The sequence below is a fragment of the Cupressus sempervirens genome, chromosome 10 (genome assembly GCF_028749045.1).
Source record: "Cupressus sempervirens isolate cs-2001-9-10 chromosome 10, ASM2874904v1, whole genome shotgun sequence".
NCBI lineage: Eukaryota > Viridiplantae > Streptophyta > Pinopsida > Cupressales > Cupressaceae > Cupressus > Cupressus sempervirens.
In genome coordinates, this window is record NC_143127.1 from 530,596,825 (window position 1) to 530,623,155 (window position 26,331).

At 35.2% G+C, this 26,331-nt stretch overlaps 1 protein-coding gene across 24 annotated transcripts in view; it reads left to right on the plus strand.

Annotated features, from left to right (window-relative positions):
- LOC149534980 (tRNA (guanine(26)-N(2))-dimethyltransferase-like) overlaps window positions 1-26,331 on the plus strand; it is a 116,182-nt gene that overhangs the window by 77,635 nt on the left and 12,216 nt on the right. For 7 of the 24 annotated variants that reach the window (XR_016357764.1, XR_016357754.1, XR_016357762.1 and 4 more), the window contains one exon: window positions 23,709-23,860. The exons of 5 other annotated variants lie outside the window; for them this stretch is intronic. Coding sequence is in view for 4 of the 19 variants with exons in the window: in XM_089806544.1 (XP_089662670.1) it covers window positions 21,647-21,937 (291 nt within the window). In the remaining 15 variants the exon portion in view is untranslated. Of the gene's footprint in view, window positions 1-11,420; window positions 12,119-12,302; window positions 12,708-21,239; window positions 21,321-21,646; window positions 22,330-23,388; window positions 23,527-23,708; window positions 23,861-26,331 lie in introns of those variants that run through there. 12 more of the 24 variants (XR_016357756.1, XM_089806554.1, XM_089806552.1 and 9 more) reach the window with 10 other exon arrangements.

Below are 26,331 nucleotides of genomic sequence, written 5' to 3' on the forward strand. Positions count from 1 at the left end.
TAGCACTAGCACTAGCACGAGCAGAAGAACTAAGATAAAAAGGAGGCCTAGAAAAACCCTCTCCAACACAACCTACGGATGCGAAAGCTGATGTAGATGCAGATGTGGATGCGGCTGCGGATGTGAGAACATGGGGGCCAATACCCCTTAACCCTTCAACTTGCATTTTCCTATTTGCTTTGTCTTTTTCAATTTTTTCTAATGCCATTAAGCAATTGCGTTTTGCCTCAGGAGTTTGGTGAGTGCAAACTGTAACATTGTGTCTAGGTATACCAACAATGTGGAATTTCAATCTATAAATACCCTCAGAAGTTATTTTTTCTTTACAAAACATACATTTTGTTTGATATTTGGTTCTTCCAGGAAACTCTTCGTTATATTTTCGACATTCATCTTTTTTACCCATTGCGAATTTGCGAAAAATGAGAGCAAAGGCTGCTGCAATAATTTTTTTAATGTTAAATATCAAAGTTTGAAGCTAATAAAAACTACAAAACAAAAAACCCTAATTTGCAACTTAGTAAAAATAAAGAACATTCAAGATTTACACTAAAAATCTTGAAAACTATAGAAATTTAACAAAAAAAGCATAATGCACTAAAAATTTAACAAAAAATGCATAATACACTAACATGCAAGAAAAAAATGAGCACTTACCTCTTGCAAATGAGTTGAGTGTTGATATTGGCTCCTTAATGCTCCCAATGCAATTGATGGGCTCCCCAAATGGCCTGCTGATCTCTTTGGTGCTCTTCCTTCTTGTCGGTTAGAAACCTATGGCTTTTCTTTTCTCTTCTTCTCTCTCACTTTTCCTCTTTTCTACTCATGCTTAACAAATAGAAGGCCCTTTAGGGTTATAACAAAGAGAATAGGTCAAAAAGAAAGTTAAAAAAACAAGTTATTTTAAAAAAATTTCCAACTCCATACTTTACATGTTGCGGCCGATTTCCTAGCGATTTTTTGAGCCGATTCATGCGATTCACCCAGGAAAAATCGACTATGGCGATTTCTTATTAAAAAAAAATCACGTAGGGTGAATCTGATCGGTGAATCGCCGATTCACGCGATTTTTAGGCAATTTTCGTTACTATGGTCTCACCTTAAGGAGCTCCAGTATTTGTTGTCAAGAAGAAGAATGAGACCATGAGGTTGTGCATAGATTATAGGATGCTTAACAAGGTTACTATCAAAAATAGGTATTTACTTCCAAAAATTGATGATTTATTTGACCTGATGAGAGGTGCAATTGTATTCTCTGAGATCGATTTAAGATCTGGCTTTCATTAGCTTTGCATGAAGGATGATGACATCCATAAAACTACTTTGTAAACTCAATCTGGCCATTGTGAATTCACCGTACTTCCCTTCGGGCTAACCAATGCCCCGACAACTTTCATGAACCTTATGAATAACATTTTTCAGGATTGTCTGGATAAATTTGTATTAGTCTTCATTGATGACATTCTCATCTACTCTCAAAATGAGGAAGAACATAAAAACCACTTGAAAATAGTTTTGCAGAGACTGCAAGAGCATAGGTTGTACGAAAAACTATCCAAATGCTCTTTTTACCAAAAGGAGATTCAGTAATTGGGACACATTATATCAGCTCAAGGAATAGCCATAGATCCCACTACAATCAAGGCTATCAGAGATTGGCCTGTACCTAGACAGTGACAGAGGTCAGAAGCTTTATGGGCCTAGTAGGATTTTATAGAAAGTCAGAATTTTTTCCAGGATAGCATACCCTTACTTCACTCCAAAGGAAAGGAAAGAAGTTCACGTGGATTGAAAATTGTCAAGCAACTTTTAAATATTTGAAGGAGAAATTAACTATTGTATCGATACTTAGAGTATGTGATTCACACGGCCAATTTGTAGTTATAACAGATGCATTTGAGGAGGAGTTAGGAGGTGTATTGATGCAGGGAGATCAAGTTATTGCCTATGAATCCAGGAAGCTAAAAGTTTATGAGCAAAATTATGCTCTGCATGATTTGGAATTAGCAACCATCATTCATGCCATTCATATGTGGAGGCACTATTTGATTGGAAAACCATTTGAACTCTCGTCAGATCATCACGACCTAAAATATATATTTACTCAGTCTAACCTTAACACTCAACAAAGAAGATGGTTATAATTTCTAGTGGATTATGGTTTTGAGATCAGTTATATTAAGGGCAAGGAAAACAAGTTAGCAGATGCTTTGAGCCAACGAAGACATAAATCAGCTTTAGTAGTAATAAATATCTGGCTTAGGGAGCAAGTATTACAACACCTACTTAGAGACGACTTCTATAATGAGCTTAGCCAAGCACTTCTCGGAGACCCTCAAGACCTCAGGTATGGAGATTACCAACTAGAAGAGGATGGAATTTTGAGATACAAAGATAGGATGTATATACCTAAGGTTCTAGAAGTCTGAAGGATGATTTTAGGGGTATTCCACACAACCCCATATTCAGGACATCTCGAGTGACCCAGATGTTGGCAGATATAAAACCCTTGTATTTTTGGAAAGGGATAAAGAGAGAAGTAGCTAAATACATGGTAAGATGCCTCGAGTGTCAGAGGGTCAAAGCAAAACACTGTTATCCAGTGGGATTATTACATTCAAATGAGGTTCGAAAATAGAATGGAAGTGGTAGATAATTACCATGGATTTATTCAAGGGCTACCCATTACCCGAAACGTATACAACATCATTTTAGTAGTTGTAGATAGATTAACCAAAGTAGCCCACTTCATACCAAGTAATTTAACAGATGGAGCACCAGAGATCACTCAGAAATTCGACAAAAAAATTTTCAGACGTCATGGAGTTGTAGAAAAGATTATATTCAACAGAGATGTTAGGATAACATCTAGGTGTTGGCAAACTTTATTTTCAGCTTTGGGAACCAAGTTAAATATCAATTCTTCTTACCATTGAGAAATCGATGGCTAGATAGAGAGAGTAAATCAAGTTTCAGAAGATCTCCTAAGAGTGTATTGTATGGATCGACAATACTAGTGGGAAATGTCTCTTCCCTTAGTAGAATTTGCCTATAACAATTCTTATCAATCCGCTATCAAGATGGCACCATTTGAGGCCCTATATGGCCATAAATGCAGAACTCCTATAAGTTGAAACCAAATTGAAGCTAGAATTATCATTGGGCTGGAGATGCTAATAGAAATGGAAGAAGAGGTAGTTCAAATCTGTCAAAGATTGAAAGAGGCAAATGACAAACAAAAGAGTTATGCAGATGCTAAAAGAATACCTCGAGAGCTCTCGGGGGGAGAAAAGGTTCTATTAATGGTAAAACCACAAAAGAGCACTATCAAATTTGGAAAGAATGCCAAGCTAGCCCCAAGATACGCGGACCCTTTGAGGTGTCAGAAGTCAGAAACCGGGTAGCCTACAGGATTGCACTACCTCTAGCCCTTGCCATGATGCATGATGTATTCTATGTATCTTATCTTAAGAAGTATATCACTCATCATGAGCATATAAGTGATTGAAACCTTTTGCAGATACGAAACCTAGGGGTGGTGGAAATAGAGCCACTCAAAATACTTGAGGTGCGTAAGCTTCGCTTACATAATTGAGACATAACCCAGTGCAAGGTCCAGTGGGACTAGTACATTGAGGAAAATACTATGTGGGAAGATTACGATGAGATCTTCTAGAAATTTCCCCATCTTTTCTCTAGGATTTGAACCATAAAATTTTGTGGACTATCATTTAAAACTATGCATTATTTACTTAAGTAGAATATTGTTTTCTTTATAATGTAAAGTTCATTGGGGACGATGAAATAAAAGGGGGAGGATTTGTTACATCCCAAATTTTTGCCTCTTAAAAATAATCATGTTGTCGTATACATTTCATGTGAGTGGCAATTAAACAATTAAAATCAGTTGAATGTTATGATCATGAGAAATGGAAAATCTTGGTTGATTGTTTGATTCACATGAAGATGACTTGTTAGTTGTTAGTTACAAAATAATTGACAACGATTATTATTATTAATTCTATTTTTTCTCCTCAAGAAGTTATAAAAATAGTTATCATTGATATTGGTGGTTAACTATTATGATAATTATGAAATACTTTTGATTATAATTGAGAAATATGTTATTATCATAGAAATACTCTTTTGGATGTGAGAGTAGACGATAGGGAGAAGCATTGCTTTACGAGATTTAAGGAATAGGGCACCAAAAAGGTCCATTGTCAGACCATCAGGTATGGGTTCTAACTATCTTGGTGAAGGATTTAATGGCTAGGCAACATAGACTATACCTTGGACAATCATGAGCTACCCGATTGGTTCTTAATGCAAGAGAAACATTAATCATTTAATAACTTAAAAGAATTTGTTACCTTTTCTATCTTGAGACTGTTGTGTGGTCGTCATAATGTAACTCTATGTGTTGACACCATGTTATTTTTGCTAACATTTATAATTGTATCTACATTTATATATATAGATATAGATAGATAGATATACGTATATGTATGCGTGCACGATCAATATATTGATAAAAAGAATTATATGTGCTTTCAAATTGCACATGCATATATACACATACATACATACACATACATACATACATACATACATACATACATATATATATATATATATATATAGTATGTATGTATATATATATATATATATATATATATACATATACATACATACATACTATATATATATTGATAAAAGGAATTATATGTGCTTTCAAAATTGCACACGCATATATACACATACATACATACATACATACATATATATGTATGTATATATATATATACATACATACATATGTATGTATGTATGTATATATATATATACATACATATATATGTATGTATGTATGTATGTATGTGTATATATGCGTGTGCAATTTTGAAAGCACATATAATTCCTTTTATCAATATATTGATTGTGCACGCACACATATACGTATATCTATCTATCTATATCATCATGCTATTTGGTATTACCTATAGTTGTACATAGTATGTATGTGTATGTATATACTATATATATATAGAATGTTTGTATGTATATTGATAAAAGGAATTATATGTGCTTTCAAAATTGCACATGCATATATACATATACATACATATATATACATACTATATATATATATACATACTATATATATATATAGTATGTATATATATATATATAGTATGTATGTATATATATATATATACATATACATACATAATACAAACATTCTATATATATATATACATACATACATTCTATATATATATAGTATATACATATACATACATACTATGTACAACTATAGGTAATACCAAATAGCATGATGCCAATATATATTAGTTGCATAAATCTTGAGAAATCTAATCTTTGTCTTTAATTGACTCCATGTCATTGAGTGAATGCCACCTTTATATTGGCATTATTCCTTTTAAATTTTGAAAAGATTTGAAGAGTTTCTTGTGACTGATGATGACCATGCACGTTACTCCTTTCTTGTAACTAATGGAGTGCGCAGGAGGTTTATTTTTACACTCCCTGCTGTTGGAGAAAGGCTTTCTCTCATATTTTCTTATCACACATAATTGCTCTGCGTTTTAACTAGCAAAGAATCTACCCCATTTCTACAACTCCTTCCGGGGATACATTGTTATTACCTATTACTCATCACGGTACCTCAAGCTGTTGGATCAGTCATGCGATTGCCAACAAACAAAACTTTTTCTCGTGTTGAAGCTTGTGTTATCAGGCCGTGAAAACCAAACATAATTACCATTCTCAACTTATTTTTCATATGTTCTCTGTCTTTTCTAATTGATTCAAGATGACTTTACACAATGATAATGAATGACTAGCATTATTATCCATCCACGATCATGGATAAGCGTACTGGCTATGACCAAATGCTTTAAGTATGTCGATTTGAAAAGCATACGAACTATCCCAACTCGTTATATTTTTATTCATGCACATCAGGGGCTGGTAATAATATAGACCCACACAATCATGTATAGTATAACACCATTGAAATTGTTTAGAAATCTTTTCTTTTTTTACAAATGCATATCGTGTACATTAAATATGGGGTTGGTTCCGTTATATTTCACGAGGCACCAATCTGACTTTTATAGTGGTATTATCCATATACCATTGAGATAAGAATCAAATTGAAGAAGCAATTTCTAATTGATAACTTGAATGCATATACACCCAGAAATCTCCCAGGATACACCCAAGGCCAGTAAGGTCAAGCATGAAAGGGTAGAGAGGAATTGTATTCCTACAAGAACAAATTGAGTGTCAGTAATGAAAGTAAATGAATAATTAAAAACTGCTTAGACCAAGTCAGCTCATGGTTATCCAACGTAAATTTTGGTTTTCAAGTTGAGCGGTGGGTAATCGGGCTTATACAATGCCCATCTAAATCCTTGGCCAAGGTAGGTTAGAGGCATACTTGCCAAAATTGATCACTAGAGGTCAAGGTGCTAGCTGACAAAGGGGAGGTTGTTGGAGGAATTCCACTGACCTGTTTGTTGCTTAGTCGACACTCTATCACTTGGATGCTCGGGTGGCAGGTCTGTGGTGCTCCAAGCCTAATCCCAGGGTAGGGAGGGCCTTTCTCATATGAGAATGTGTGGGGATAAGTTAAGATCCGTGGTTGGGAGGTTAAGCCTATGTCAATGCTTCTCCTCTTCACCAAATGCCGAGGCTTGCACAACGCATTGACAATTATTTTGACACATGTATGATTCTTGATCCTTTGCTTGTCTCTTACTTTAATTTCATGCTACCCCTTGAGATGTATGTATATATATGTGGTTCATCATAATGTTCCTATCTAGCGTGATTGTTGAAGTTAGTTATCAAAATTATAATAGTTTCCTTCATGTAAATTTAAAGAGGATGTTGCTCTATTTTAGCTTACTTATTCTTGTAAATTGAAATCAGTTGATAGCTCTCTTTATGAATGAAGTAACGCATATAACCACCTTTTTGTCATTTTGTTATGAAAATCAATTATTCTTAGAATATGTTCTCTATTTTCCATTTTATGAAAAATGGTACGTTTCAAAGGAGTTGAAACAACAGTTAGAAAATGCTTTTGCGATAAAGGATTTGGGGCCACCAAAACAAATCCTTGGTATGAAAATTTGTAGAGATATGAAGAATGAAAAATTGATTCTATCTCGGGTTGGTTATGTTGAAAAAGGTGTTGCAAAGATTTTATATGGCAAATGTAAAAGCTGTCAACACACCTTTGCCTAGTCATTTGAAATTGACTAAGAATACGTGTCCAAAGATACAAGAAGAGGAGGATAAAATGTCCAAGGTACCTTATGCTTAAGTAGTAGATAGTTTAATGTATGCTCTATGCTAGATATTGTACATGTTGTGGGAGTCGTTAGTAGGTATATGAGTCATCCTAGAAAATAGCATTGGAATGCAGTCAAATGTATTCTCAGATATATGAGAGATACGTCCAGTGAATATTTACATTTTGGGACCTCTATTACTGATTTACAAGGCTATGTTGACTCAGATTTGGTAGGGGATCTAGGTATGAGGTGAAGTACAGTATGATATGTATTTACTATTGGTGGGACAACAATCAGTTGGATTTCTTGATTACAAAAGGTGAATATTTTACCCACTATAGACGCAAACTATTTTTCTACTATAGAGGCAACCAAGGAGATGATATGGCTACAATCTTTCATGGAAGAGTTGGGACACTCAGATTAGAAATTATTTGTATATGGGTTACCAAAGTTGAAGAAGAGTTCATCTTCTCCCTTGGCACCACCTTTCTAAACGTGTCTTCTGGATTGCCATTTGTATGCATCTTTTCCAAACCCATCCCACCTAAAATAAAACAAATGGTTAACTTGTCAAGCATTTTTGAGTTGACTCATCAACCATTTCCCAAGGTTAACTTGTCAAGTATGTTTAGGGTTAACTTGTTAAGCCAATATAAGTCATTTAATATTGGCTTAGGTTTAGGGTTTTGTAAGCTTCTTGCAATGGTATTGAGCTTTAAGGGAGTTTGAAGATTGTAACAAGTTGAACTTACTAGATAATAATAGTGGACTCCCTGTTTGTTGAATTTAGCTCAGGATTGGGTGAACTATGTTTAATCAATGTGTTTTTAGTTCATTTATGTGCACTTTGTTCCCTTGTGATATTGGTTATATTTGCATGTACTATTATTTTATGTTTAAGTAATCCTAACAGTTACTCCTTTTGTCATAATGTAATTGTTTGTGCTATTTTATCGATTAGACAAATGACTGATTTGATACTTGTCATATTGATATATTGCTTGATTTCCTAATTTCCTTGATGAGATACTTGATGTTCTATCTTTTGATTATCATGCAAGTGAGACTCACGCCGCCACAAGGTTGTCATTCATATACATAGATGCATAATCTAGTGTGGCAGTTGGTAGATGAGGCCATGGCAATTATTGATGACTGGGGTTTAAGGCATCTCTTGATTATTCTTGATATCTATGTAAACCACAAGCTCCTCATTATTCGTGCTAAGATATTACATAGTGAGTACAAAAATTTCCATCTTCCAATCGAGGATATCACTGTTGCACTAGAGGATGTATATAGGATCCTAAGGCTGCCATGTTTAGAGAATAGATATACTATGATTCATAGCTAAGGGAGGGCATTGTGGCATTGAGAGAGATCTTTGATGATGATACCATCATAACTTGCCACATCACTTGAGAGTCCAAGATTCATCAATATGGAGATGTGTACCCACTTACTTGTATGCTTGCCTACATTATTGGTTGCATAGTGGCTCTTGATCAAGGCCAATAGGGACTCCTTTGTGGATGGGGCTAGTTATTAAGGGATATCTAGACCAAGCCACTCAGATTTGTGTGGGGTTCTGCACTCCTATGTCATCTATTCTGGGAGTTGCATGAGATTATGTGCGGACCTGTCTAGAATTGGGCTGCTAATGTTCTTGTGTTTTAGATTTGGGCATGGGACCATATCTTCATTGCTTGACCTATATTTGATGGTCAGAGAGAGGCTAGAAAGCCTTACATTTTTAGATATTTAGGAAGCCTCCATCAACCCAATTTGGACAAGCTAGCATATTGGAGGAGAGAGATGACTAGTCAATTGTTGTGTGGAGGTCATATCTTAATTGTGAGCATTGGGATATGTAGACTCGTGAGTATGCTATAATGTTCACTAGTAGACCATTGATTGGTTAGGTTGCCCCAATCATGGAGAGGTTTTGTATTACACAGAAATGGAGATACTTTGGCTGAAGGCAGGATGTAAGTACAAAAATTCACTGCGTACCCAATATCCTTATAAGGTGGACCAAGGATGGGTCCCATTATTGATTATCAGGTGGTAGTGTAGGAGGTACAAGGCCTCCAAGGGGCGATATGGGAGACTTTACCAGATGTACATGATGTTTGAGTTACTGTATTTTACAGGTAGCACATGATTACCTACCCATTCCCCTAATCACTAATCCAACAGAGCATATCCCATTACTTGACGATGGTAATGGTGGATCCCTAGGAGGAAGCAAAGGGCAAGGTGGGAGAGGTAGAGGTCAAGGCCGAGATTAGAGGTTGGATATAGTGCCCCTAGCACTAGCAAAGCACCACTACAACAGAGATGTCAGAGGGAGATGGGTACATTTGGTGAAACAAGCCTTACTACTGCCACTTAGATAATGAGTAAGAGGGCAATGTTCTAGAGAGTGAGTGTCTAGTGCATCGAAGAGTGGACCAAGGTCATCTTGGTCGTAAGGATCATTAGGGTCACCTTGTTGGTGAGGCCCGTATGGAGGAGGATGCATGTCCTTAGGAGAAGATACTGATTGAGGGAGACATAAGCACAATTCATGTCCAGTCGTCTGGTCAAGAGCTTATTAAGCCGCCTTGGGAGGGGGGCCCAGAGCAACCATAGTAGAGGGACCATACAATACTTGTGCCTATGAGGATCTAGTTAGCCATTTCCCAAACACAGGTGGCAGAGAGACACACATAGATCCAAACTTTGGAGACCCCACATATTGAGGCACAGTATGGTGCCACACACCATGGGTATAGGGCAGCGTACTACTTGTTGGTTACCAAAACTGCAGATTGGAAATCCAAGAGGTTTGCCGATTCTCTAGTAGGATTCCTCAATCAGTTTTGCTGAAAAATGGAAATGACATCGATCCCCATCTACTTTTGGCTTCGCTACACCTAAGTGGGTAAACCTTCACTTTGAACCTTGTGACTTGGTTCAAAGCTTTTATAGAGATTTTAAACTTGTGAGTTCTTTGGTTGGCAAAATCCTCAAACTCCATCCAAATGATTTTAAATGAATGCTTGAAATGACTGAATGTTTGTGTAAGGTTTTCAATAATTGATTTGATGCTTGCAAGAAGGAAATGCATAGATTATTGACCTTAATTATAAATTCAATAGTTGTACTTCAATGATTCAAAAGACTAGTGCCTTTGCTTATTCAAGCAATAGAGTCTACCACAATGAAGATTACTACATACAATTTGATGGGACAATATTTATTTAAAATATCATCAGTTACTCCTAACTCCTAAGCTCTACAAAAGACAAATCTTATTTGCAATTCTATGTCAGTCCAAAAGGGGTCCTATCTTCTTCAGGGGAAGTCCAATTAGATAGAGACAAGAAAACACCTATTTATTTCATAATATCCTTGATTATCGAACAAAGAATGTGTAAAATATCCAATGCAAAAAAGCCTTGTCGGAATAATTCATTAATCTCTTTATTGATCATGAAGGACAAACCTTAAGTGTGATAGTAATTTCTTTGCCTCAGATATAAATAAACAAAAGAAGATTTTTTATTAATCATTAAAATATTTTATATATGAATTCATATAAGACAGGCCATACTTTATATCTCACATTCCTTCTTACTAGTTTTTGTTTCTCCTGCAAATATATCTTTTTTTGAATGTCTCCCTTTCAAATAAAATACCCCTTATATATATTCTTATGAAACAGGGGATGTGACTTTTCAAAAAGTCATATTTGTTAAAAAATATATCATCACTCTCTTTGATTAAAACTGCACCTTTTCATAACACAATTGGTTCCTTTTACAAGATCTTTAAATGACTTTATTTTTTGTAACACATCTATCCAGTATAAGAGGCACATCCTTTTATTATTATTGCTTAAAAACATTAATCGGTGGGCTTCATATTGCATTATCTTATTAAAGCTTTATTATCGCTGGCTTGGGCTTTATAATACTTGCGATTTGCTCGTTAAGAGATCAATTCATTCCCATACCCTTATTGTTGCATGGTTTTGCTCATTATGAATTATTTAATCTCCTAACTCCCGACGACACCTTATAGGAAGGTTGCTTGTTTTCACAGAAGTCACTACCATCCGATGGACATTCTGGAGGATTATAGTGCTCATTCGCTGGTTTACTAATGCCTTCATATGCACCCGATGCCAATTGCCGTTCTCTTGTGACCTACACGACGCTGCTGCCAAAAGCACCAATCCTTTATTGTTTTTGCGTGACTTCCTTCTTTAATAGTAAAATAAAATACCAGTCTTTAACTTGTTTGTTTCACCGTTGATTCCATTGCTATCCCTGTGTGTGATTATTTGAACATTGTTGCTGCTTTTAACTCAAGCACAAACCGTTGTTCATATTGGTTATGAATATAACCTCGTGTTTCATTCGAAAGGTGTGACTGAACATTGGAAATTGTTGAAGGAGATTTTAATGAAGGATTTTGAAAGAGAACTGTAGATGAACTTTTGAAGTGGCTGGAGATCTTTGGATGGAATATCTTGGCTTGCAAAAAGTAATAAAGACCCTTATGACTAGTAATGAACTTCTGAACTCTTGTAGTCAGGATTTATAATATCAGAATAATCAATTTTACATCAGAAGTCTTATACAGATTCAACAGATTATATTCTGATTGGTGATACCAGTGTTGGTTTGGAAGAGCTCCTTGTTTCAGGATTTACTGAGTTGACAACTCATTTTCAGTTAACTCATCCTTCACAATCCACTTTGAACTTATGATGAAATGGAAAACTCTTTCTTTTATCACGATCCTTCCAATGTGTTCATCTTGCTGTTGCTCTATTATAGAATCATTTTCAACTTGCTTGCAATCTTCCATATAATAGTCTTTGTCGATTCCCCATCTTGCATATTATTTTCAGTGGTACAATATTGCTGCTATATTTCATATGCTCATACTAACTCTCTATCTTTGCTCATTTTTCACAAGGAAATGAAGAGTAAAATTTAGTCTCCATTACTACTATGGGTTATATATTAGAGCAGTGATACGAGAGGCTTCCTATACATAGGTTTCTGCCAAGTCAAAGGGAGTTTTTCTCCTACTGCCAACCCAAGCAGATGTACCACTTCCTCCCCCGCATGGTGGCTAGGAGGGTGGTACAAACATGAGACCTTCATGTCTCCATTTTGTTGATGTACTCATGATCTATAGACGCATTTTAACAGTTTTTTGACTCATTGCTCCAGATATTGGGATCTCATTCTGACTATACATATTTATGAGATATGGTTGGATTCACGATTATCTTGGTATCTCTGCATACCTCATTTTCATGATGTTTGATATGTACATCATGAATGCAATTTAATTTTTGTACTTTTCCTTTCAGCATATGTGATGTCAATGTATGTACTTGTTTTTCCTTTAAGTATCGTGTGAAGTATGTATGTCTCATTACTGTACTTATTAGATTTAATGGGTTCTTCTTTGATGTTTGTTCAAATGATTTGAGAACTTAGCCTTTGAGTAGATAGATGTGATGAATATGTTGATTAACCCCTTGATCATAGGATGCAAGAGGTTGAGATTGAAGATGTTTTGATCAGAGATGCTTGGGAGATGACATGTGTAGTTGACCACTAGAAATGATGAGAATCACATTTGTTTGATTAATCTTTAAAATGAAGGTGTACCTTAGTTCATGCAAAATGCAAAGACTACCATGCAAGCCTAGGATGAAAATGCAAATGCAGACACTAGGACTGGTCTCATTGTTGTTTAGTATCATCATCGAGCTCTTTATATTGGGACATTGTGGGACCATACAACCATCAATGGTTCTACTGTGACCATGAGGGTATGGATATGATATGTATTAGATAAGATATAGGAAACTAACATATGCTTCAATGCATAGACACCAAGTTGACCTTGGTTAAGTTTCTAGTTGATATTGTGAGGTTACACCAACATTAAGGCATGTAGAGACAAGATAACCATGAGTACAGTCTTGCATGAACAAACACATTGATAGTAGTCATGGAGATAGCTCTTAACTCACCTAAGTGTTCAAATGAACCGGGTCGAGGTATATATGGTATCCCAATCATGATGGAAGCTCTTAGCATAGAAACCTGAGATAGCTCCAAACTAACCTAAGTGTTCAAATGAACCGGGTCGAGTTATATATGGTATCCCAATCATGATGGAAGCTCTTACCATATAAACTTGATGCATAAAAAATGCAAGATCATCGAAACCACGCCTGCAAGAAGTCAAAGAAAATATTATGTACTATGCCCCAGTCCTCAAGGGAGTGACATCCTAGAGAGATTAAGCAGGGAGCATAATAAAAAATCTAAAATGATAGACAACACACAGAAGATTCATGATCTATTCTTTTGTGAAGGAGGTGTGATCAAGCATAGCTCAGTCATTTTTCTTTAAGCATTGTGTTGAAGTCTTCATAGGTATTTCAGAAATGTGTGCTTGTGAGAGTAGGTAGATAGGTCATTTCGAGAGACACATTTGACCAATATCAATATGAATTTTCAAGATAGTTTGTCTGATAAGTGTTGGGAAACACTGATGTTCAAGGGTAGTGTAAAGAAACGCTAGTTTGGGGTGGTGTTGAGAAACACCTATTTTGTCTAGAGACTTACCAGGTTTTTGCCAAGACACTTTTTTTGTTGATTTTTTTTGCTCTTCTATCCTTGCTTCAAATTTTTTGATATTTATTTTTTTATTTTTTATTTTGAGCTTTTCAATTTTTTTGGATGCATCAAAGTGCCCATCAAAGTGCCTGTTTGCCAGGTTTTCACTATGATAATAAAATTTCAAGGCTTTTTTATGTTTATCTTGGTATCTTCTTAGGATGATATATATATTGTACAAAAACCTTGGATGAGGGATATTAGGTGTAGAACTTCTTCAGGTGGATGGTGTTTCTCGATTATGGCAGTTGTTCTCCCTGTAGTATTAAGAGATGATACGCTCCTGAGCCAAATAAAGCTATGATAATGTAGGGACCCAACTATATGGGTTCAAACTTCCCCATTTGAGCACCGTTCTATTGATTTTTAGGGTTCTCTCATAGTACCAAACCCCCAACCTCGAAGAATACGTGTCATACCTTTTGTTGTATCCTTTCGACATACTATTTTGATAGACCTATAGGTGATCAAATGTGACTTTTTTGTGTTCATCTAGTAGTTCTAGTTCTTGGACTCTAGTTATGTGATAATCCTTGTTTGAGCCCTTTCAAGGATACTTTGAGTAAAGGTATCTCTACCTCGATGGGCAAGACTACCTCAGCGCCATAGACAAATGGAGTAGGTCCTATTGGTGTTTTGATGCTTATTCTATAAGCCCAAAAAGTAGGGATGAGCTAGAGGTGCCAATCTCTAACAGACTTACTAATTGTTCTTTGTAGAATCTTTAGGATGATCTTGTTAGAAGCCTCAACTTTTTCTTACCCAAAGGGTTGTAGATTAAAGACCAATGCTACTTGATCATGAAGTGCTTGTAGTTCAAGATAAACACAAACACTTGCTTCCCAGTTGTTGCAGAGAGTGGGATAGCTTTGACCCACTTCATAGAGTACTCAATGACTATAATGATGAATTTTTCTCCTCCAAATAAATTAGGATATATTTGACCTATAAGGTCAAATGCCCGTTGCTGAAAGAGCTAGTGGGTGATAAAAGGAATAAACTCCCTAGCTGGAGCATTTGTCATATTTTCATGCATTTGGCATTTCTTGCATGTTTTGACATACTTAACTACATCCTTTTCCATGGTGGGCCAATAGTAGCTATCTCTAATTAGTTTCTAAGTGAGCATGAGACCATTTGAGTGGGGCCCACATGCCTTCATGGACTTCAACTAACATACGCTCCAACTCCTCTCATTCTAAACATTTGTTGGTTAACTATTTGTCTTCCTTGGATTTTGGTTTATACTCTAACTCTTAATGTGCCCAATGTAGTGAAAAACAATGTAGTTAGCAATAGAATGGGTCAATGTAGGTGTTCTATCAAGGACCTCTGAATTAAAAGGTACAACTCCCTTGTGTGCAAAGATTTGTAATGAATATTGTTTTTAGTAGATCAACAATATCTAGGGTTAGAAAGAAAGAAAGAAAGCAAAAATGGTTAGAAACCCTCAAAACCCTAATGGTTTGGCATCATTACATGGTTTCGGTAACGTTCCTGACTCTGGATTTGATAACCTGATATTCCTTGTCAACCTTTGGCATCCTCCATGGCTTCTGTAGTTCACTGTCATTTTGAAATATGGTCGAAAATGCTTCATTTTCCCTTATTGGTTCAACAAAACCCTTTGCGCCACCTTTTCCATTTCATATTTCTAGCTGTTTCGCTGAATTTAAATCTCTGTCGTCAATGTACCATCTTCAGTTACCAAATTGACGATCAAGATTGGTCTTCATGCTTTGACTGGGCGTTTAACTTTATCCTTCGCTGAGAAAATGGATGATTGCGATTAATTCAGAGCAACGATTGTGATTGAGTCTTCTCGCTTTCACTGGAAATTGCATGTTAATAAGTTGGGTTCGCACCCCTATGTGGCATTACTCTATTTGCTCTGGGTCCCCGCATTTATCTTTTCAACTGTTTCGCGGCTGTTGTTGATTTCCTCAAAATTTACGACCACGATCACGCGAGCCGCTTGCCTTTATAATCTGAATCTATGGCTACCGTTTACAAGTCAATTTTGATGCTTTTAATTTTTTGGCCTGAAATGGATTTGAGTTTGGACAAGTGTCATTATTCCGGAGACCTTCTCCAAAACTGTTTTGTCCTTAAACATTTAGCCCAGAAACACGACTAGGGCCATTCGATCTTAGCTTTGTTGGACGATTAGGATGAATTGATGATCTGGGCTCGCAACTTACTAGGTGGAAGGAGATCTACGACTCTTGCTACATCGTAAAGATTAAAAAGTTTGCATTAGGCTAAAGCAGCAAAGCGAGGGCTGTTGGATTCAATCTCTCATTAACCACTTCACTTGGCTCGTTGTGGGTTTGGTGCCACGTGGATCTTTATGACTAGAGATTTGACTCTTCAATGCTTAGTCACACGAATCCTTATATTATATTTGACTTTTCTTCCTCCCGACGTGGTTGATGAGGATTTGATTTGGACTGTTGCTTTGATCACATCAACGACCCAAAATGCATCACCAACTTGTCTATGCTTTCCATGATCTCTTCGTTCAACTGGTTGCTTCTTCATCACTTTAGCTCGAGATCTTCATCGAAACTTTTCCTTTGATGAACATAGAATTGATTCTTCACTTCAAGCAAGTTCTGAGCATGGATAGATGTATCGATAGAGCTCATTTAGCTTTCTTCTCATCTAAGGAAAAGCTTGACAATTGTCCACCCATCCTAGAATCACCTAGCTGACTGATAGTGCTTGACTTGCTCCATTTCTTGCATGGGTAGGCTCACATGGGTAGATGAGAAGAAAAACCATCCTAATGGCCGTCTAGACTTGACTTGACATATTTTGTGTTGGATTACTATTCACGTAGGAGCTCAAAGTTGGGAAGACCTAAAGTGCACCAACAACATCTAAGCAGATACCATCTAGACCCCTCCTAAACAAGTCATTGAAGATTGTGTTGATTGGAAAGGTCAGGTACTAAGAGAGGGGGGTGAATCAGTACTAACAGGTTCCTAACAATTCATAATTTCAATCATAAACATACAACTTCGTTTGTAATTACCCAAATAGTATTCAGTGTATTATTGATATGTTGTAACTGAAAATAATCAAGTAAATAATAGTAACACATAAAAGATTCACACACCCATAACAAGTAGATTTTTTGTCTCACAAAAAACCTTCAGTCAGAGGGAAAACTGCTGTGAGGATGGTACCTCAACTCTTCACTACAGTAGAAAGAGGTTGTTAGACAAGGCTTACAATGTGTCACCTTTTGAGTGACTCACTTGGTTAGGAATGGCTGCTGTAATGTGAAATGTATCTGTAGTCTTATTAGGACTTTTGCACTAAGAGATTTAATCTTGCCTATACGACATTCACGATGTTAAAGGATTTATCAAAAAGCTCGTATAATGAACTTAGGAGTCTTGTCAGAGACTACTCAGTTAAGGGATTTACAATGCCTTGTAGAATTTGTTAGAGTCTTTACCAGATAGTAATTGACCTATGTGCACTTCTTCCAAAGCTCATCAGATCCCTTATGCTCTTTATCTCTGACCTCAATCCTTCTCTACTTCTCGGTTTTCTTTTCTGCTTTATTCGTCTTCATTACTCTCTCTCTCTCTCTCTCTCTCTCTGTGTGATCTGTTCCTCTAATCATTTTATCCTCGATCGTACTTCTTGTTCATTGATATCTGCAATCTTGACCTTAGATCTCAGGGTATCTTGACCTTAGATCTTAGGGTTTCTTAATCTCAATCTTAAACCTTTTTCCTATTCTTACTTCTATTTACTGCTCAATGATTTTCCCTTTGACCAATATGTGCTATCTTCCAATAATTGACTCCCTTATTCTGATAACTCCTCACATTCTCTGATAACTCTTCCTTCTTTCTGATAGTGTCCTCGTTGACAGTATAGATATGTTTATCAGTACGTTTTTTAACTTGGATCTTTGACATCAATGACAAAACTTACTATACACATCATCATATGCCAATAATCTTCAACAATCTCACCCTTTAGCATTGATAGCAAAAACTTTGTCATTTAGAATTGCAAAATTGGTCTGTCCATAAGTCTCGCATATGCCGATATATTTACTCTATGATAATAGTCATTCCTTTTGTTTGCAAAATCGTTTTCAAAATGTATTATGTTTTTTGTTTTGTTTTCATCTTCATCTCCTCATTTTCCTTATCGTTGCCTTCTCCTTATTTTCTCCCCCTTTTTCGCAATCAATGCCAAATGACATGTTCATGTTTATCAGGGTTCAAACTTCCTTTTGTTTATCTAGACTAAACGTGTACCTATCTCCTACATTATTCAAAAATTGAATCCCACGAGTCCTATAGGGCTTTCAAACTAATCATGTGACTATTCAAATTTGAAGCTTGCTCTTCTAAATTGTTGACGATGCTTAAGTTTGGTGTTTGCACTGCTTGATTTGTTGTATCAACATTATCTCTTATAATGTCAATATGAGGTGTTATGATTACCTTGTAATTCAAAAATTCTCATATGCAGGTGCTCTTTCTTTGCTGCTAGTTCTTGTGCCTTTAAGAGAATTTCTCTCATCCTCACTGGATATTCCATAAAATTTGTCATTGTAGGTTGTAAAGTGCCAATATGTTGCACTAATTCATTATGAGCTTCTATAATATTAGTATCAACCTCTCCTATAGACTCTGCAAAATTACACAATCTACCATACATTGTTGTAGCCTTTTTCAAAATTTCTTTCAAAGTGTCAATAATTTTCAATAATTCTACTTTTAAAACGGCTATTTTTGTCACTAATTTTTGTACAATTTGTTTATTCATTTTCTTTGCCACTTCTTTGACCAATTGCTGCTCTAAGTCAGTTGTAGAATCACTTTTTTGATCAATATATACCTTTAATTGTTTTCCAATGAGTCCTCTTCTCCTACGATAATATCAGGCATAAGTTCCTCAAATAGATTAAGTGTTCTATTTAGAACTCTTCTCTGGAACTTCTTTGTTTTTGCATTGTCCAACTTAGCCTTTATATTCAAGACTTGATCATATTCTTCTTCGTCCTTATTTTTCTTTAATTTTTTCAGATCTTGTTTGAAAATCTCCAACTGAGGATTGTCACTATCCACATCTTCATCTTCTTCTTTATTTTCTTCTTATTCTCTTTTCTGCTTTCCTTTTTTGGCTTTCTGCTACTCGTCATTCTTATCAATATCCTTTTCTTTATCTTTGTCTTTATCATCATGCTAGGTTCTCCTTTTCCTGAGTCTTCTGGTATATGTGAAGCTTGACAATCTTTGCCTATTTGAACAGTTTCTTTTCGCTTGTCGCCAGTATCTCTAGTGTCTTTCTGCTTGTTGGTGTGATTAGTGTTTGTATCTTTTGGTTGTTTTGGGGGTGAGCACTGCAGTTCAACTAATATGGTAGTCTACTCATTTGTATCCAGTACTTCCTCTTGCTTCTTCATTTATTCTAGTACCTCTTCTGTACTTTGCAATGTCGGGTTTGGCAGTTCCATGGGCCATGTTGCCGATATATTCACTTGTTCTCGACTTTGTCAACCCTCTTTATCCTTGTTGATGGTCTCTTCTCTTTGCTCAATAGATAAGTTGACAAATATGTGCACCTTTTTTACTTCTTTTTCTACAGTGGTTTGTAATGGGGCTTCTTGTTGCTTAGTTTCCTTAGTTGCCTTCTTAGTTTCTTTAATAATATCATCAATAATTTCATCCTTATTTGTTGGCATATTAGTTACACTAGGCGCATTGTTGATTAATTCATTGACTGTGAATGTGTCATCAATAGTAGAAGGGCCTACCTCTAACTAGGCTTTATTCTATTCTTCATGTAGCACTTTCTTCCACAATTCCACAAGATCTTTGCTCTAATATATATTTCTCATTCACTAGAAGCACAGTTGTTAGTGTCTTTGTTCTAAATTCTTTCTTATGCTCCTCCATATACACTACAACATCATTTTTGTGGTAACAAATTCTTGAATATCTTTGTTCTTAATTCCTTGACTCTATGATATGCCAAATTCTATCTAACTAATAGTATCTCACACAATTCTTTGGGAACTTTATCCTTAATATCTTCAAGATATTTATTGTATGTTTGAATATTTTTACAATGGTAGCTTCAATCATTTTCTTGTCTTCAAATAATTTTGCAAAGGCAGTGGGATTGATTCTCCCAACTAATCTTGTTTCCGTTATGTATTATGCCATTTCAATAGGGTTTGTTTGTATTTAAACTGTTTTCTTCCTAATATCTTCCCCCATTTCAATTTTTTTTTTCCTACTTTGGTCTCCTCTGACTCAACTTCAATTTGTTTCCTTTTGGCTAGTGGAGTCCTTGGCTAACTCTTGGTAGCTCTTGGTTCATGTTCTTGAGGTTGCGGTTGCCTTCTTCTGATTATTTTCTTTTTTAGAGTTTCCTCATCCTTCATTTCTTCTTTTTCTTTCCTATCGATAGTTATCCATGTCTTCAACTTTATTTCCTCTTTTGTACTTTCCTCAACCTCTTAAATAGCTGGTAGGGCATGTGCCTCTGTAGATTTTTCTCCGTGCTTTGTTTCTCCTTGGCTGGTGTGGAAGGTATCTCTAGTGGCTTTTCTTCTTCCTATTTTAACGCTTCTAGCTCCTTCACAGCTTTCATATTTAACTGTCAAATTCTTCAAGATCTTTGGCTTCTTGATCTCCAATGTAATCCTTTCATACGCTTCATCATATATACCAAATCTCTTCTCTATTGTGTCATTTGGTTGTTTCAAAATGTAATCAACACAACCTATAATATCCTTTTCCAGTGACTATTTCCAAAAGTTGGTACCCAAGATGTCCTTGGTTCCACAAGTTGGATCTTGCATGTATCAGTATCAATGAGAAAACAAATAGAATCTTTTTATCTTTCTACAACTGATGGGGTTATCCGATAGTGTATTTGCATTTTGACTTGAAATTCCTTGAAATAACCCCACACAACTTGATTGAACTCTTCTCCTAATTGCGCAATATAATCATTTATTTTATAGATGATAGGTCTATTTGCACTCCAATTTACATGTCCTATACTAGGAAAAAAATTCTTAACATAAAAGTATAAACATATAAGTAGTGATCGATACATAACTTCTTGTTTACAATCTCTCTATAAATGCTTCATGTTCGCAAATAGTTATTTTATAATCATGTCTGCCAAGTCATAAACTTTGTCCTATTTGGCTATTTTGTAGGCTGCATGCATAACACTACTTGGTACATGTTTGATTCACTGGACTGGTAGACTTTGTAACCATTGATCATTGTAGCAAAAGGTTCGAGAATTCAGAACTTTATGTTGAATTGCTACCCATTAATAGATAATAACTTAACTTGGGATATCAGTTTAGGACATGATGCTTTATGATGAGAGTCAATTATAACCTATTTAATGCTCTATTTTAATCTATCTTATGCACTTTCCTACATACTTCTCTATTCCATTTGTATCCCATTTCATTCCATTTTACCATTATAATGTTGCATATAGTTTAATATTAAGTAGTATTTAATATTGTTTTGGGATTAAAATATGGAAAATTCATTATTGATTATGTTTTACTAATCTTTACTACTGCAACATGTTGATTCGTTGTTGTAGATCTTCCTATTATTTAACAACCTCTTGTCCCCTGTCAGTCGGGACCGCAACTTCCTGTTGCCTTCTTCACCTTCTATGCAAGACTCTTATTGGTATTTATTTGGAGTATTTTCTATTTCAACAATATTGACTAAGGAATATGTTGAAGAAAATATAATGATATTATTATATTTATTAGAATTTTGCAAGAAATCACAATTCAAACATTTTCTAAGTCAATATTGCATGGCAGTTTTTGAGAAAATGAAGAAGAATCTGAAAAAGTCAAGATATGGGTTTTGCCCAGAATAGAGCCAATACGGTTCTCACGTAGCAAAATTTTGAGAAAGTGAACAACAAAGGAGTTATGAGTGGTTTTCTAAAGGCCAAAATTATAGATTTACCATTTCGGCCAGATTTTCATATTGTTTATTTGTTATATTATTAGAAAATTAGTTTGCAAATAATTAGTATATTGTTAAGAAATTAGTTTATTGTGTTATAGAAAGAGTGATCATATATTTAACACTCTATTAAAAATAAAACAATAAGTTTCAGCCATAAAGACTGAACTTCCATGATAAAAATGGAATTGTTTGTTTTATATGTAAAAGGCTATATAAGCCATCACATATTCAAGAGAGGAGGAGAAGAATGTATGAATCATAATATCAGAAATATATTATTGTGCTGAGTTGATTTAAGAGTTCTTTGAGCATTTTCTTCAATCGGTTTGTTGGGAGGAAGGGCGCCCACTCTCCAGTAGTTGATAGATTGTAAATAATTTATTCTAGTGTGTTTGTCATTTGTTTATTATGTTTTATATTGTTATGTTTGATAGTTTAATAATTTTTGTTAGTTAATATTATATTTCTATATTCAATGACTCTTAATAATCTATTTTTATTTCAATGTTGCAGATCTAGTTGATATGGCTTTCAGATTTGATTTCTATTATAATTTGTCTTAATTTCTGTACTGTAGTTCCTGTATTGTAGTTTTTGTAGAATTTTAATCCCAAAAATTAGAAGAGAAATAATTGTGCATTAAGAAATTATGTTATCAGATTAACTATCCATATCTTATGCACGTTTATGGTTTGTAGATCAGTTTGGTTTGTATTTGAGAGTTTTGTTTTTAGATTATTAGATTTATTGAAACTGTTATTGTCAGAAATTATAGTTCTTGTCACTAGGAAGTGACAGTTCTTGTCGCCAAAATTACTTTAGTTTGTTGCAGATTTATTCTTGTGTTCTAGATGCATTCATACTCCCTCATATCATAAGCAAGATCCCTTGATGGCATATTGCTCGGATACCTTTCGCAAGCTTATGCTCTCGGATTGACACGAATAGACCAAGCTGAATTTTATCATAAATTGTTAATTATTTCTTAATTATTTGCCCCAATGTTGGCCTATCATTTTGGTGCCGTTGCCGGGGAAAGGTGTCAAAGGCATTTTAGCTTGATGAGTTGAGTTAGGAACAATGCGTTAGGATGAAAGCTTTTGCAATTGCTAGCCTTGCTTAAGTAATTAATCTTAATTTGTGTTGCTTAAATCATATAGATGCATTGTTTTAGAGTTTGCAAGTAGGTTTTAGAAGTCAATTTCAATTTAACATTATCACTAGTTGTTGTGAGTTATTGTTGGTAAAGAGAAGAAGCTATTTTGAAGAAAACAATGTTAAAAATAGTGCATTTTCAAGGTTGTTCAAGTACATCAATTTTAGGTGCAAAATGTTTTAAAAATGCAAAATTTGAAGGGAACATGAGGAAAAATGTGCTTGGGCACTGCCCCAAGGTGTTGCCCCTTGACCCCATTGGTGGTTGCCGCCCCCAAACTCACACCTTCAAATTTCAAAACAAAAGAAGAAATTGGTGGGGAAATCACATTGACCAAAGGTGAGATTTTAAAACCCTCTCTACCTGATGAATGTAACTTAAATGTTCTCGATCTTCCATTATCACAGGTATGTACAAATGGTATCTTTATATATGACCAAGAAAATATCATTGATGAATTCTTAGAACAATGTGATTTTGATGATGAAAATCTAACAACTTGTTGTTCTAACTGCTACAGGAAAGATGCCCAATGTATATGCTCAAACAATCATGAGAACACGGTGAATGAGGTACAAGCTATTTCTGATCCTTACCATGATAAGGGTGGAAGTGACCAAGTATTCCTTATAATGGATGAACAATCTCAAGCACCAACCCAAGAAGATCAAGGTATGCATTATGTTGGTAACATGTATTGTCACTCTAATTCATTACAAATTCAACATATTTCTTCAAAATGGACTTCTCCACCTAGCATGTACAACGAATGTAATCATGCATGCTCACAACAACCCGTATATCCCTCTTATATTCCACCATATCCATCCTTACTATCTACATTTCAACCATCCTTATTCCCATCTACCTTATCTCCTTCACACTTCTTACCATATTCATTATCTCATTCATATCATATTCTACCCACTCCACCATATCCACCAAATGAAACTATATTGCCTCATACAAGACTTCATAATAAGGTGGTTAATAAACTTTCACGAATCCCTTTACCATATAATGATGTGCTTGAAATTGATAAATCAACATTGGAATATATCGATGGACTTAAGGAATGGGATTTTGGTTTAATTAAATTAGAAGAACAGTATTATTATTTATTGAAATATAATCAACTTTGTTCTTCTTTTCTACTTAGTGAATTCCAAATACCTACAAATGAGCCCATACTTCAAATTGCATCAATTTTAATTAATGGACTCATGAGTAGGTGTATTAATATCAATCACGCACAAAGTAATATTAAACCATATGTATTCCATATTCCACAAATGTGTTCCCAGATCCTCCAAGATCTATATTCTATTACTTTTGTACTTACACATATTGATATTTGGAGGCGTATGATTAAACTGTGCATTCCTCATATACTTGTTGATCTAGGACCAATAATTGATTAAGCATTATCATAAGGGATTCTATGCATTAATGGTCAAAATGTTAAAACCTAGATGATTGTTAATCTTCATTGTTGATTCTTCCCATTGTCCTAAGAAGACCAAATAAACTATGGATGATTCATTTATTTAACAAGGATCAAAGTATTAATATCCATATTTTCTTTATTCTTGGTTCTTGTATCTTATAATGATCATTCATTGATTATACATGCTAATTTCTTGATTCCTTGCATGAGGTGACTTCCCTTTGCTTTTATAGCCTATAGTTTATTTGGGAATCCATCCATCGAATTATTGAAATATTTGATTTATCTATCATTCAATAAGGCTCATAAAATTCTAAAGATGTGTTTTTGTTTAGATAAACAGGTTTTACAAGGATCCTGAAAGCCAATAGTTAAAACATGTAAGGCTAATAATAAGTGTGAAAGCCTAGCCAAAATAGTATAAGTTCAGAGGCTGATAATAAGCAAAAAGCCCAACCAAAAAGTAGAGTTCTGAGAAAAGACCAGGAAAAAAGACAAGTAATACCACGACCTAAAGCCAAAACAAAAGCCAAAAGACAGAGAAAATCAAAAGAACAGGCGAGAGTTATTCCTCGCTCTTTCGCTCCATCTCTTGCATAACTTGAGCAGTCTCGAAGGCCAGTTGATTCTCCTCCGCTTCCAGCTGTTGCACCCTTTGGTCCCCCTGGTCTTGATCAGGAATTCTAAAGATGTGTTACTCTCTTTGGGTTACCTAATTTCTTTGGTTATCCTAATGATTTCATGACCTTGTAGCATTAAGTTAAGTTGGGTGGAATCCCTCAAATCTTGTGGTTCTTGGATGATTTCAAATCAAGCTTCATTGATTGTTTTGTTGGTCCTTTTAGCAAACCTCCACATGTGATGTCTCCACAAGAATTTCTTTGTATTTATCCATTCTATCAAGTATCTATTCATAGTAATAACTCTATCTAGCATTTGTAAAACTAAATAACCTACTTAATGATAGAGTTATTGAATGGATGATATTTATTTACTATACTTGATATGCTTGGTTTAGAGAATGTGGTTATAGGTCTCTTGTTGTGGTGTGATAATGTTAGAATCAATACCAGTTGATGATACTTCTCTACACAAGCATTCCATAACACACTATGTTGGCTTTGTTCACATTGTGTGGGCTTGCTAACTATCTAGTGCATACCCATTTCACTGGTGCTTCACTATTCAAGATCACATGAAATTTTTGGCATAGGGTGTTCACCACTTTGAGACAAGATTTCCTTTCTTTGGTGATTAATTCAATGGAGGAAAGTGTGAAACATGGTCTATGAGGTTCATGATTATTCAGCAACACATCTTACAATACTTTGAATACAATGCTAGCCACTACACTCCTTCCTCGAGTTGTGTCTCTCTGGAGTTCTATGGATACATTGGTGACTACTATTGGTTTTCACTCCATACTCGTATATTTGGTAATGAAGGTGTGTTACTTGCAACATTAAATTTTTCTACCATGGATATTTCACAAGCTTCACAAGAATAGGGTTTTATATCTTCAAGAGATGTCTTCTTATTTAGTCAGCATAGAAAAATATGAGAATCATCATCCTTGTGAGTAATACTCTTACCCAAGTGTCCAAGTATGTTTTGAAGCTCTACAATCAGTTTTCAGATTCAGTGGTGAGAGATACATAGATAAAAAATGTTTCTAGTGCAGTGGTTTGTGGTTCCA